Here is a 15,176-nt window from a genome sequence, read left to right as displayed (position 1 = left end):
AAGACCATCCCCATAAGACCATACATGATGTGAAAGTGTGGATTGCATGCCAAGAAAAAACACCATCCCTGAAAAATGAGTTTTATGCATTTCCATAACAACACTTTTGCAGGATTTCTTGGGGCAAGTGTTCTGTACACTCGGAGAGATTGTTGGGTCACAAGGAAGCAGATTAGAAAAGCCAATTTTGTAAGTATGATTTTAAAATTTTATTTAGTTAACAGTTGTACATTCTCACATTTTCTAAGTGATTTTTATATAAGACAGTCCCCATAAGTAAACTGAAGATGTTATAATGGTAAAAAAGGAAATGAATGGAAAGAAAAGAGGAAAGCTAGTACCATACCATCTGTATTTATTGCTACCATACATACTTGTGTATCAATTGAAAGCCAGGTCAGTGGGGCTGGATATACATTGCCCTATATCCCAGGATTTGATTCCAGATTATGTGCTTATCCCAGATTATCTGGCAGTGTAGACTCATATAATCCAGTTCAATGGAGATACTCTGGGATAAGATCCTGGGATATAGGGCAGTATAGATACAACATGAAACTTTTTACATGGGTCACTTATACAGGGATCTTTCAGCCATGGCACTGCTTATGGCCTTTTTGGGTGCAGCAAGCCCTTAGGACTATCATAGCCACCTTGCCATCTGGCAAATTCCCTGATAAAATCTAGTTTCCAAAACATACATTGTTATGGCTCATGCAGACAGGTTGCAGAAATGTTATTTGTTAATGAAGGCTGGAAACCTGTCGCAGATGTTTGATATGTTCCTGAGTATTACTGCATACAGTATGTCTGGTTCCTTATGTTGTAGGTCTTTGTATGCAATATATTGTGGCCTCTGATACTGGAGTTAATATATGGCCATCATAGCCAGGCCTAATTGATTTATTCTAAGTGTGTATAGTTTTAAACCAATTTAAACTGTTAAGTTCTGTTTTAATTTTTAAATGTTTAATATGCTTTTAGTGTATTTAATCTTTTGTACTTTAATTTTAATTGCCCTATGATCCTAGAATACAAATACTATAATAAAGACATAAATAAAATAGAGTGGGGGTAACAATAAAATGATCTATTTTAGAAAGAAAGCAAAATAATTGTTTAGCATCTTAAAAATAATAAAATTCTTAATTACAATAATATGGGCTTTCATGGCTTACAACCCACTTCATCAATTGCTCATGCTGTAATGCATTTTAATGTGTTAAGTGTGCCACAGGGCTCTTTTTTGCTGCAACAAATTAAAGTGATTCAAGAAAAGACCAAATTACATAATTGGTATAAAGATTTTTGAAATGTTCACTGATTTATCTTTTATGTTATTTTATATCTTTTAGTAGTTCTATCGCTTTTCTATCATTCTATGAAAGGTGTGGAATTATTTTGTTCATAATCATATGCCCTTTAATAGCTTATAGTAGCTATGGTGATTATTTGAAGATTAAGGGCCCTTCCAGACAGGCCATATATCTCAGGATCTGATACCAAGTCTTCTGTTTATCTGGCAGTGGAGACTCATATAAACCAGTTTAATGCAGAAAAACTAGAATCAGATCTTGGGATATAGGGCCAGTCTGGAAGGGCCCTAAGCAAATACATTTATATTGAAAAATAAATGATTTACTCAAAAGTAAAAAAAAATCATCTCAAATTCCAATTTTATGTAAGGTGATAAAATAGTTATCCCTGCATAGCAATGCACTGCTAGCTTTGTTGAAAAAGAGTCACAAACCTCTTTCAGAGTTTCTATTGTATTTTTGCAACACTTTTCTATTATTAGAATCTTTAATCCTGTTAAAGGTGTTTACATTTCTGGGACATCCTATACTTCAGTATATGAGGGAGGGAATACAGTTGATTAATAAGAATTTAGAAAGTAATACAGCTCAGACAGTTGGTGGTTAGTCAATTAGTTAGGGAAGTCTTCTTAATTTATATTTACATAAAGAGTATCTGTTTTGTTTCAGAGGAATTCCTGGGAGGAAATGTGGAATAATAATACTGACTGCAGAGGAACTGAACTGTTGCCGGGTAAAAAAAATTTAAAAAGTTTTCTTTTGCTAAAATGTATGTCATAGACAGAACGCCACCAAATAGAATACAACACAGTTTATTAAAGTTACAGAACTGAGAAATGCCCGTAGGAAGCAAAGGACTAGGCAAACACTTGTCTTCAGTGTGAAAGTAACGGAAACAGCTCCGTTTGAATTAAAACGGTTCAAAAGGATAAACCGGATTAAACAGGAGTTTAATCCGGATTAAAACAAAAGTGCTTACTTCAGCCTGACAATTTAAACAAACAAAAGTTGGAAAACAGAGGTCAAAATGAACACAAAAAACTGGCAGCAGATTCCTCTCTGCTACTCAAAAGCTACAGATGAGTAACTCAGGCTGTTTTACTCCTCCGTGCAACGAGCGAAATCCGGGTCCAGGCACATCAATCAGGGTAACGACGGTCAGCGTGGGTCCCAATCCGGTCCAAGGTCGAAAGCCAAGTGCAGACGTCCACAAGTTCCACCGATAGCCACAGAAGGGATAGTCCAGGGTCGTAGTCAGTCAGTCAGTCCAGCGTCAATCCAGAGTAGGTAATTAATGTCCGTCAAAAAGACGACGGAGGTCCAAGCTATCAAGATTAAACACAAGTTGCACAGAAAAACCCCACACAGTTCCTCCCGCCGTCTATGCCCGGTGTCCTTGGTAACTTAGGTATCCAGCAACGAATCACACCCGTCTTCAGGAAGTTCCCCAACAAGAGCCCAAGCGTTCGTCCAGATTACCTTGCCCAACGCAATTAGCCATTGATCCTAAACCCCATTTTATCCCAGTTCATAACTCCTCATCGCTGTCAGCTGCTATCCTAATTCCAGGTGCCTCATCATCATCCTCCTCATCAGAGCTAAAACACCTTTGACTATGCCCCACAGCATCCCCAGCTGTGGATCCCGCTCCATCCCTCCAGCCCGTCCATGGGTCTGATCCTGCAACCCGCCAATTGCCTCCCATGCTTTCATTGCCGGTGACACCCAAATCCTCCCTCACACGAGTCCATGTCATCCTCCTCTGAGCTAACCATCTCCTCTTCCATTCCCTCGGTAAAACCCTCAAATGAGTCTTCATCTGTTGGTTCTGCAAATAAGTCCCGGAGCCTGACTCTCGAGGAGTCTTACGACCACGTCTCCTAGTACCGGAGCCAGAAGGCTCAACCATAACAATGTATTATTTGGTTCTTACCAACCAAAATATATATTGGCGTGTTGGTTTTTAGGCCTATTCCTGGGGTTATTTGGGGCACAGATTCAGAAAACTGCATTGGATAAACCACATCAGCACTAGTTTCTTAGATGTGGTTATCATGGTTTTCTAAGGGCAAGCAGATGAAGTGGTATATAGCATATGTTCTGTATTTCAAAAACTAGAGGGAACAAAGAGAGGGAAATTTCCTAATAAATTTTCCTTTTCAAGTTATTGTTAGAATCAAAGAAACCTGAACTTGACTAATAGTCTTGCCGGTTGTTCTTTCTGTAATTAATAGATGCAGTATAAGTTTGCACTAATCAATATTATCCATCTTTTTATTAGGACGCTGTGTTGATGCAATTTTGTGCAAACAAATTAGACAAGAAAGATTTCTTTGGAAAATCAGATCCCTTCCTGATATTTTTTCGCAGCAACGAAGATGGCAGGTATTGCGTCTGTTAAACATTTAAGAAAACATAAGTTCTAGTGGAGAACAAGGAATCAAATATGTAGTTTAGCAACAGTTTGTTTTAAATTTCAGAGTGGTATCATCTTTTATCTATCTATATAAAATGTAATGTGCATTTTTCCCATGGAGTAAACAACAAAACCACTAAACCAAATCATACCAAATTTGGCCACAAAAGACATAGTCATCCAATTTGTCTTTCAACAAAAAAACCTAGAAAAATAAAGACAAAATTACCGAGCCGTTCTCCCCTGGCTGCCAGTCAGAGGGGTAGACCCCACCCCCTTTCGGCCTCGCTCACTTCGTGTCCTAGCAACTGCCTCAGCCATAATGGCTGAGGGTTCCCTTAGGCCTCTTCTACACTGCCTATAAAATACAGATTATCTGATTTGAACTGGATTATATGGCATTGTAGATTCAAGGCCCTTCCATAAAGCTATATAACCCAGAATGCCAAAGCAGATAATCCACAGTATCTGCTTTGAACTGGATTATCTTGACTCCACCCTGACATATAATCCAGTTCAGTGTGGATTTTTTTACAGTTGTGTAGAAGGGGCCTCATATAATCCAGTTCAAAGCCAATAACATAGGATTATAAATACAATATATAAAATTACTGTGGTATAATAAAACAGAACAATATAATCTTTAAAATCAGGACAGTAAATAAAGAACCACACTCTGAAAACAGGGGAATTCCAGACAGGAAACAATCAGGTCCAGCTAACACCTCCCAACAAAGAATTCCCCCAGGCAGAAAGCTGAGGAGGGAGAAAAGTAGTGTGTATTATCAGAGTCATCATCATCATCATCATTATGTTGCTGTGAACCATGAAAATGAACACAATCTGGTTCCAAATATTTAAAAACTCTAAAATCAGAACAATAAATAAAGAACAACACTCTGAAAACAGGGGAATTTCAGACATGAAACAATCAGGGCCAGCTAACACCTCCCAACAAAAGATTCCCCCCAAGGAGGAAGCAGCCAGGCTTTGAAGCTGAAAAGCCATTACATGCTAATCATTCTGGCTAATTGCAGCATTCATACTTGCCTCCAACACATAAAAAAGGAACAACCAGAAATATTGTATATTCACAAGGTTTGGGAAATAACATATTCTAATTACCACCAATTCCTCGATACTTTATTTCCTATACCACCACATTTTGCCACAGCAATGTGTCGCTGGGTATAGCTAGTTTCATTTAAAAATACAGATCACCATTACATTACAATGATAAGACAACATACCTATCCTCTCTAGTGCTGATGCACGCAGCATTTCAAACATATTGTTTGTATTCTATATGTTTGGAGTTGGAATTGTGACATTGCATAAACGAATCACGTATAGGTAGTGTCATAAGGGATAAGTACTTTAAGAGGGCTTCTGTCTCTCATGTTTGTTTGATTTGTGTACCATAGTAGCTAGGACTGGATGCATGAGCAGGTTTTCTGAACACTAATTTCGTCGGAGATTAGGGGAATTGTGCACAGTGGTAGCTTTTGTTCTTCGGATGCAATCTTCTTTTCACTTCCTATATTATTATAAGTGGAGAGAGGAAATAGCTATATTAGTCTGTTGCAGCAAGAACAATAAGAATATTCTGACATCTTAAACTAACAATAAGAACAGCTTTTCAACTACAGCTGATTTAGTCTGCTATATTTTAAAGCCATTTTTCTATCTAGAGGCTATTTTTAGTGGCAGTCTAGAGGGCTAATTTCTGTGTAGATTCCTCTTATTTGGTTTTTTTATCAAGGCAAAATTGTAGTAATTGGTAGTAATCTTTATAGCTTAATTACATGTTATGTAAAGAAATACTTTTTGTTGGTTGTTTTTGCTATTATTGTGATTTTATAACTACAAATGGCCAGTGTGGTATAGTAGTTTGAGCACTGGACTAAAACTCTGCAGACCAGGATGTGAATGCTTGCTTAGCCATTGAAACCTACTGGATGACCTTGACAAATTACATTTTCTCATTTTCAGAAAAGGGCAAAGACAAAAACCCTTCTGAAAAAATCTTGCCAAGGAAACTCTGTGATAGGTTCACCTCAAGGTCACCATAGGCTGGAAATAATTAGAAGGCCCACAACAATAAGCAGTGGTCATGAAAAAGGAAGAAGTGCTGCAATCCTTTCTGTGCACAACTTATAATTTTTTAGACATCTAGAACACTGTTGCTTTCTTTTTCCTGAAAAGGACTCCAAAGGATTTAGACACTACATATGAGGAATATGTTCAAAGCTCTGTTAACTATTTGGTTGACATTATAAATCACAATCATTTTTTGTAAATGGCATTAACAGATATAATAATAATAAATAATAATAAAACTTTATTTATACCCCGCCACCATCTCCCCAACGGGGACTCGGGGCGGCTTACATGGGGCCATGCCCAAGACAATACAATAAACCATAACATAATACAATTAAATAATACATTACATAAAATAAACAGTACAACATAAGATCAAAACAGCAATATAACACGAGCGGGCCGCATGAATACTACATTTAAAAACTAGATTAAAAATTAAAACTCTGGGTGAGAAAGGGATCAGAATAAAACCTCGAGGGACGGGACATCAGATAGATATAGATGATGTGTGATTCTTTTCTGTGTTAGTGACTATAAAACAAATTCATAGTTTGGGTGTGGCTTTTAGCATCATTTTGGAGTAGTGAGAAGAAGAAATCACATATTTCCCCCTTAAGATGGTAAATCTACACTTACCCATAACCCAGTGCCAATCTGACATGCCAAATGCCAGGTTGGCCCTGGTATGGTCCAAACAGGGACTCCATTGCCATTGCCGAGACAAGATGTAGCTCAGCAATGTAGTTCAATGTTGCTGGGCACAGGCCTGTAGCCGGGGGGGGGGGGGGGGGGGGGTGTTCAGGTTAAATTTTTCAAGTTAAAAAAAATCTGGTTTACTTATAAATTTTAACTGGTTAACCAAATCCCCATGCTAAGTCTATGAGAAGCAAAAAATTAAGAGTTCCACCAGGCATTGACAGGTCTGTAAGGGGGGGGGGGGGGTAGGGATTCAACACCCCCCCTTTTTTTTCTGGCTACGACCCTGACTGGGCAGATGCCTTAACTGTTCCCCATCCCCACTCTCTGTGTCTCAGCATTGATAAATACCTGTGAAATAAAAAAATGATAAATACTTGTGAAATAAATAAAAATAAACATTTTTGTTTTTTAGCTTTACAATTTGCCACAAAACAGAAGTTATAAAGAATACATTAAATCCAGTGTGGCAGGCATTCAAGATATCTGTCAGAGCGCTTTGTAATGGGGATTATGACAGGTAAGAAATGCTGAACTTTTCTTCTATTTATCATCTGTAAGATTCCATAAGATAGTTTAATCATAGTCTTGGAAGCATAAGCTCTGTACAAACGTTTAGTATTCAATTGAGCCATCCTTCACAAAATGTTGTTATTTGTTACATTCATATCTAAGATAGTCCTAAGTATGTTAGAAGTAGATTTTTCTACTTTTTCTATATTAGCTATCCAAATAATGACATTTTCTGTTGCGAGTTTGATCTAAATTAAGTAAAAAGATTTCGAAATTTGCATTTGTCAGAATGAATTACATACCTGCATTCTACAAGAACTAAGGACTTCTGCCTCTTTCTGACATTTTATATACAGGTTAAAATTTTTGACAAATTGGAAGAAAATATAATCATAATAAACATTGGGTGTCAAGATTTAATTAGATAAATTACCCCCAATAAATAAAGTTTGAAGAGCCAATTGAACCCTGAGGCAAATTGCCCAGCTTCATTATCTTATCTCTTGATGATGTGTGCTTAGAAGTTGATGTTCATGTTGATGCCATTAATCTAGACAGAAAGTACAATGTCCAAATTGTGGGTGTTTGTTCACAATTAGTGGAATGATACTTTTGTCCACATTCCAGGCAAGAACGAAATATTTATCATTGTAATTAATGATAACTTAAGTAATGCAGCTGGACACTTCTAGATGTGTATAATTGGTCTGCAAAAAAACATTAAGTTGAAATTTTACTTGATAAAACTATATGTAATTTACTTTCATGTATATGGGTCTGCTGTATACATTTTATGAAGATATAAAACTATAACCAAGTCATATGTTTAAAAAAAAAACACTTTTGACTACATTCTAAGTATGGAGAACATAAGACATACTCTTTTCTTTAAGAATCTTGATAGTCTTACTAATTTCTTAAATAAATTATAGGAAAATAAGTAAATTGGAAAATATGTCTTCTATTTTCTCGGATGGTAAACGTATTTTACTCCAAAAAAGTCTATTTAGTTATTAACCCAATACCAGAGAATGAATAAAACACAACAAATGTGTGAATTTGGATAAATAGTGTTGTCCACTGCCACCATAATTGATATCCCTTATTGGCATCTCTTCCTTATGCCAGGAAGATAATCCTAGGTAAGAAATGTTGATATTTGGCTTGTTATACTCTTTATCTCTTCTTAAAAGTTTTTTATGCTTCTAAATGGTAGCTTTCATGTATGACTCGTAACTAATATTTGTTTCTACACGAAATAGTAAGCATGCTGCTTCAGAGAATAATTATTTAGAATACATTTTGTTTCTGGGTTCTTTTCTTGGTAACTTCCATTCAGTCATTGTAACTCTTAATTGATGAGTTACCATTAAAAAATCACTGAGCAAGTGCACAGCTTCATTCAGTTGGAACTGACTGAAAAGTTAAAGCAGTATTTTAAATGTTGGTTGCAGGGATTGATGGCAATTCAGACAAGGATTCCTCCAAGAAATAAACATTCCACTGTAAGATTCTAAAAGATAAAATAGGCTTTAACATCTGCTCACATGATCTAACGAAGTGTCACAACAATCTCCATGTATATAACTTTATTATCATTTTAAAAATGGGTATCATTCTTGTCATCAGTCTAACATGGTGGTATACAGTATTTCCATCTATATATATAAATGAGTGATGGCATCACGGCGACCACCAAAACAACAAAACTACAGGCCCCCCAACCTCGAAATTTGACAACACAACCCATCATCCACGCCTCTAGGTTGATACAACAAAAAGAAAAGAAAAGTCCTAATTAGAGGGAAAGGAATAATTGTTTTTATCCAATTGCTGCCAGTTAGAGGACTAAACTCTGCCCACTTGGTCTCCTAGCAACCCACTCAGCCCAGGGGACAGGCCGAGTTAGACCTCACTTAGGCCTCTTCCACAGATTATCTAATTTGCACTGGATTATATGGCAGTGTAGATTCAAGGCCCTTCCACACAGCTATATAACCCATTTATAACGGACTTAATGTCAGGGAAAACCTTGACCCTTTACCTTAACTACCACCAATTCCTCAATACTTTATTTCCCATACCATCATACTTCACCACAGCAACGTGTGGCCGGGCACAGCTAGTATATATATAAAAGGGTAATGAAATTTCGGCCTAGGACAAAACAACAAAACTGCACATCACAGAAACACTAAAATTGGCAGCACAACCCCTCATCCATGCCTCTACGTTCATACAACAAAAAGAAAAGAAAAATAAAGTCCTAATTAGAGGGAGAGGAATAATTGTTTTTATCCAATTGCTGCCAGTTAGAAGGCTAAGCTCCGCCCACTGGGTCTCCTTGCAAACCACTCAGCCCAGGAGACAGGCAGAGTTAGGCCTCACTTAGGCCTCTTCCACACTGCCTATAAAATACAGATTATCTGATTTGAACTGGATTATATGGCAGTGTAGACTCAAGGCACTTCCACACAGCTATATAACCCATTTATAACGGACTTAATATCAGGGAAAACCTTGACCCTTTACCTTAACTACCACCAATTCCTCAATACTTTATTTCCCATACCACTAGATTTCGCCACAGCAACGCGTGGCCGAGCAAAGCTAGTCTTTTTATAAATGTATGGTTATGACTGTTGTATATATTATCCATTCATTTGATTGACTGGGGAATTTGCTGGGATACGAAGCTTTCTCAACCTACCAAAGTATTTCTGTAAGAAACTTATCAAATCATTCTGTTAGTGTGTAACTTAAAAAACATTCTTCTGTTTATGATATACACTAGTAACATTTCTTGACCTAAGTTCAGTTGTTAGTCCCACTCAGCGTGGATCCATTCCATCATTGGGAACTTAGTAAATCAACACTTAAAATTCAATTGATTAAAATGTGTGTAGTTGGGATTCTTTAGTCTTTAAATCACCCTGGTCTTTAATATTTAGAGTCCTAAGGTGATTATAGAATTAGACCAGTGAATGGTTCATTTAACGTTTCAGGATTGTATATATGAACATTTCCTCAGTTCTAAATAAATTCCACTTAAGCAGATGTCAACCCAGAAACAATATTTCCATGTTTATCAGACAAAATATTGTTTCAACAATACTTATTTCAGTGTTAGTGTTCTGTTCTGTGGCATTCACACTTTGGAACTCCTCTGGGAAATCAGATCAGAAAGACACGATGGTATACATTTCACTGTCAGATGGAAAACTTGTTTGCTAACATCTCCCTAGTTGTTTTTATGTTGAATGTTTTTAGATTTTGTACATTCAATTGTGCACTTACCTTTGTAAAGACACCTTAAACTATCAGTATATTATATTCCCTATTAAATGAAAAGTAACAAATTCCCAACACCTTTAGGTGTGAAGTGCACAGTGCAAATATTAACTCACAATATTTATTGCATTATTTGTGTTGACAAGCTTTTCATTTACATTTATGTAAAGCTTTTCTCTTTTTTATTTGTTTGTTTACAGAACAATTAAAGTGGAGGTGTATGACTGGGATAGAGATGGAAGGTAATTAATTTATTGTCTTCATCAAATACAATTATGTTATGTGGGTATTTATTATAGCTACTGTTTGGAAAGCTGTTACGGAGGCATTTCCATCACTTAATCCTAAATCTAAAATCTTAATTGAAGGAAATTGTATGTTAAAAGAAAGACATGAATGAATTCAGCAGCATCATTTTAGTTTGAACACATACTTGTTTTGCAGTAAGGTTTATACCAGTAAGGTCAAAATCCTGTTGCTTAGTCCCAGGTAGATTACATTCTTTGAATTGCTTTTTGAATGGTGAGTAAACACATGGGTATATCTCACTGATTCTTCTCTAGCTGGGAGTAAGATTATGATTTAGGCCTATGTTTTTTGAGATGAAGCTATTTCTTATTGAGTTCAAAGTTAATTGTGTAATTTAATGAAAACATGTAAAATCTTAAATTTTCAGCGGACAATGCGGATTGAGGCCCCATCTACACTATCATATAATTCAGTTTCTGAATACAGATTAACTGCGTTGAACTGGATTATATGGCAGTGGAGACAGATATAATTCAGTTCAAAGCAGTAAATCTGCATTCTGAAACTGGATTATATGGCAGTATATATCCAGCCTGAGAGCTCTTCTTAGAATCCTAACTTTCATTTTTAAAATATAAGATCTCACAATCCTTAACATTAATAAATGTGATGGCAAAAACATTGGTTGGAATTCTCTTTGTTGAATGAATTGCATTACAGTGATTACATACCGAACAGTAACCAACCAATCAGTAACACTGTTTTTTTTTCACCCCCATTACACTATGCAACAAAATTTGAAAACTTTTCTGTTCCTAGTTTGAAAGTGTTATTTCCTGTTTAATTGTTTGGTACTTACTTTGAAAGTACTTGTTATACTCTAGAAACTTTGCTTTTGTGGCTGCCACAAACAAATTGGTTGAGACTCAATGAGATATTGATTGCAAAATGTGCTGCAGATATCTCGCAAAAAGAAAGTTTTTGCAGTTTAATAAACCTTTTCCATGTTTTTATGATAGAACCAATTAGGAAATGACATAATGTGATGCCTCTAAGCTGCATGAGCACTGGAAACCAACACGGAGGCCAATAAACAATCTAATATCTTTATTAAAGCAATAAAAGAATCAAACAAAAATAAGCAGAATATATAATCCAGCAATAGTCCTTTTAGGAAAAGTCAATTATAGTCCAGTAATATAAAGTTCAATGTCCAGTATTAGAGTTCAAGTTCTCAAATCCAATAACCGAAACACACTCAAACTTCCAAGCAGTTTGAGTGGGGAATAAAGCAAGGTCTCTCAAGAGATTTCCAGGTTCAGTGTCCAAGGCAGGAAAAACAAGGCAAGGCAAGGAAGCAAGGCAAGGCAAAGTTGATCGTGATGGAACTGAAATGCAGCCCAGTCTTGACAGGGAGACGAGACGCAACGCCCGGTCTACTCAAGAGTAGCGCGCCGTCAGGCCACTGAGGTACACGGGAACAAGAGTCAATGTTAACCTTCCAACTGACACGTTGACACCGCGATGGCTAGCTTGTGCCCAGAACTTTTATGGGACTGCAAAAACTTCTCCGAACCAGGTGCCTGAGTTCACATTTTCCCAAGGGAAACGGACTGAAGACAACAACTTGCCAGATGTGAACCTCCCTGTAAACTCCCAAGGGAATCGGTTTAATTAGAATCCTCTCTCTCCGCTAATCTCGCACTTCGTCTCCGAATCTCCTTCTCAGAGCGGTGTGTTTTGAGAAACAATTTCCTATCAAAAACAATACTTTCCGGAGAACCAGGCTCTGTTTCAAGGGCTTTTGTAATTAGCTTTGTACCCACACTGTCAACAGGGGACATCTGGAAGGGAACGGAATCTTGCTGAGTTGGGAAAAACCCCATATCCTCTTCAGTCTGATCTATAATGGCTGCGGGGTCATGACTCGAGGGTCTCTGAGACATCACATATAATACAGAAACAAAAATCGTGTTACATAGTGTAATTGATAAAATCTGCCTGTTCAGCTGACACCATTTCTTTTGTGAAATGAAATAAAGTTTTTGATTTTTTTTCTTCCCAAAAATAAAGCTGTTCTATTCATATATTGGAAAACAAAATCTTGGCATGTTTGTCAAATTTTATTGTTTCTTGACTTTTACCAAAGACCTGGCTGTTATATCACAGATTTATTGGTTATATTCAGTACTCTCATTTTTTTACCTGCCTGCCCAATAGGCCAAGTACCATGGATGCCATGTGGACTGAGTTCATAGAGTGATGACAAAGTTTCACAACACCAAATGATCGAATTGTTGGAAATTTCTTAGGCAAATTCCTAAAACTCTTTATTGAGAAAGATTAAGTCTTGTTTTATTTTTATCTTTATCTATTAATCTATTTTGTTTCTATTTCTAGTCATGATTTTATTGGAGAATTCACAACGAGTTTTAGAGAATTGTCCAGAGGACAGTCACAGTTTAATGTGTATGAGGTAAATGTATGGCTGCTTCTTTTTTTTATATCTGAGTGCTGAAAATAAATAGTTTCCATTGCCTATATATCCTTTATAACATACATGAACAGTTATTTTGTATTAATTTAGCCACTTTTCCACCATGTATGAGAAATTCAGCTCAAATATAATTTCTTTAAAAAAATCTTTATATTGATTTCCCCCCAGCAATATAGGTATTGTTATACAATCTGTAAATCAATAATTTCCCAATACATTATTTATACTACGTATACCCCCATTAAAACTATCTCTCTCCCCTCTAAAAACATTAATAAAAAATAAACAGTTACAGTGGATTTCCCACCTCCCACCTTGATGGAAATATGATGGAAATATCATCATCCCGCTAACTTTTTATCTCAAACAATTTCTTTATTCTTCCTTACTATCTCAACACTTTACTTAATCTTCAAGACCTGCAAGCATTTATACATTTTTTATAAATTATGCAAAAGGTTCCCATTTTTTAAAAAATGCATACAATATCTGCATGCAAGTATTCCAACTTCCACGCCATCCAAAATACAGAAGACTTCTGGTACCAAGTATTTTGGAAAAGAGATGCTCAACCTAATATAAGTAACTAAGTAGCTGACATAGGATTCCAATCAAACCTGCTTCCTTATTGCGATTCTATAATATACATGCTGACAAATCTGCTACCAAAAATGAATGACCTAATTTCCTGGGAAATAAATTGCTGGGAGCAAAGTTTGAATGTGACGGTCTTAGTTTAATTCCTGGCTTCAACTATAGTAGAGCCATTGAAGCAATGGAATTTACATAAAGGTTGATTTAAGTTTCAAAGGTTGATTCTCTAATTTGTGCTGAAATTGATTTCTCGCATTTTCACTAAAATAGTCATCATAGCATTGAACAACAATATAGAGTGAAGGATATTTCAGAATAGAGTGGTTTTTGAATAAGTGGTATTTAAATGGAGTAAGCTCTGGTTCTAAAAACGTTAAATTGCGGCCTTAAGGATAAGTAAGGTAGATATTTCTCTGTTTTTATATGCATAACAGTTAACATATTTCTATTATCCTCCATTTCTAGGTAATAAATCCAAAGAAAAAGGCAAAAAAGAAAAAATACATTAATTCAGGAACAGTTAAGTACATGCTTTTCCATCTATTGTAATACATTTTGAAGTCAGGTATTTTTATTCAATATTGTTCAAGAAACTCCAAATCTGACCATTAGGGTTTCTTACGTCTCCAACATTATCTTTAAGACAATATATAACCAAGAGTCACAAAATAGTGAGCGGGCTTTTGTTGTTGCACGATTGTTAGTTGTTGTTATTTTTTTCTAATGGGGCTTATGGGATCAACATGGGCTTCCTTGGGTTTTTCGGAAGGAGCTGTGTGAAGCATTTTGAGAAAGCTTTGCTTCTTTATTGTATCCCTATAATAATTGTGCTGATGAAGTTGCTACTAAAAATGAACTTTGATTCTGTGGGAATTAAATTGCTGGTAATAACATTCATATGTGATTCATATGTAATTGCTTGAAGAATAGTGTTGATTTAACCGAAACACATTAAACCTTTCCAAACATTTCAAATTTTAAATGTGAACGGTTCGATTATTGTGCTCAAACAGGACAAGATATTGTATTATTGTTCTGATCTATACAGTTGAAGCAGGAGTCTGGGGAAAAAAACCACTGCATTTTTAGCTTTGTTCACAGAATAGTGTCATGCCGTCGCATTCCTCAGTGCAAGCTGTGCCTATAACCAGCTACTTGTTACACACCTTGTACAACAAAATTGTACCATACTGGGGTGTAAATTAGCCTATAGCCAAGACTTCCTTGATTTATAGTTTGCAATCATTCTACCCAGATTGTGTGGTATTAATAATGATAAAGGTGTTAATGATGATGCAAAGAAGCTAATTAATTCTCTAAAATAAAAATCCATTTGTACACACATATAAGGAATCTGATGAAATGAAAGTGACAAATGGAGGGAAGGAAGGTGTGGCAGGAACAGAATGTTCTTCAGACAGATATTTTTATTGTTGGAAATATGAAAATGGAGGTTGAGTTATTAATACATGCCAGTGGCAGATGTCATATCTTTAGT

General features: G+C 36.1%; 1 protein-coding gene across 3 annotated transcripts in view; it reads left to right on the top strand.

The window, feature by feature from the left end:
* The window catches only part of cpne8 (copine 8), an 80,354-nt gene that overhangs the window by 45,758 nt on the left and 19,420 nt on the right, over positions 1 to 15,176 (top strand). For all 3 annotated transcript variants that reach the window (XM_003221464.4, XM_062981686.1, XM_016994015.2), the window contains 7 exons: positions 113 to 189; positions 1,986 to 2,049; positions 3,598 to 3,701; positions 6,950 to 7,054; positions 10,539 to 10,580; positions 12,988 to 13,063; positions 14,144 to 14,197. In XM_003221464.4, coding sequence (XP_003221512.1) covers positions 113 to 189; positions 1,986 to 2,049; positions 3,598 to 3,701; positions 6,950 to 7,054; positions 10,539 to 10,580; positions 12,988 to 13,063; positions 14,144 to 14,197 — 522 coding nt within the window. The remainder of the gene's footprint in view (positions 1 to 112; positions 190 to 1,985; positions 2,050 to 3,597; positions 3,702 to 6,949; positions 7,055 to 10,538; positions 10,581 to 12,987; positions 13,064 to 14,143; positions 14,198 to 15,176) is intronic.

This window comes from Anolis carolinensis, chromosome 5 (genome assembly GCF_035594765.1).
Source record: "Anolis carolinensis isolate JA03-04 chromosome 5, rAnoCar3.1.pri, whole genome shotgun sequence".
Classification (NCBI taxonomy): domain Eukaryota; kingdom Metazoa; phylum Chordata; class Lepidosauria; order Squamata; family Dactyloidae; genus Anolis; species Anolis carolinensis.
This window is presented reverse-complemented; position numbering and strand designations above follow the sequence as displayed.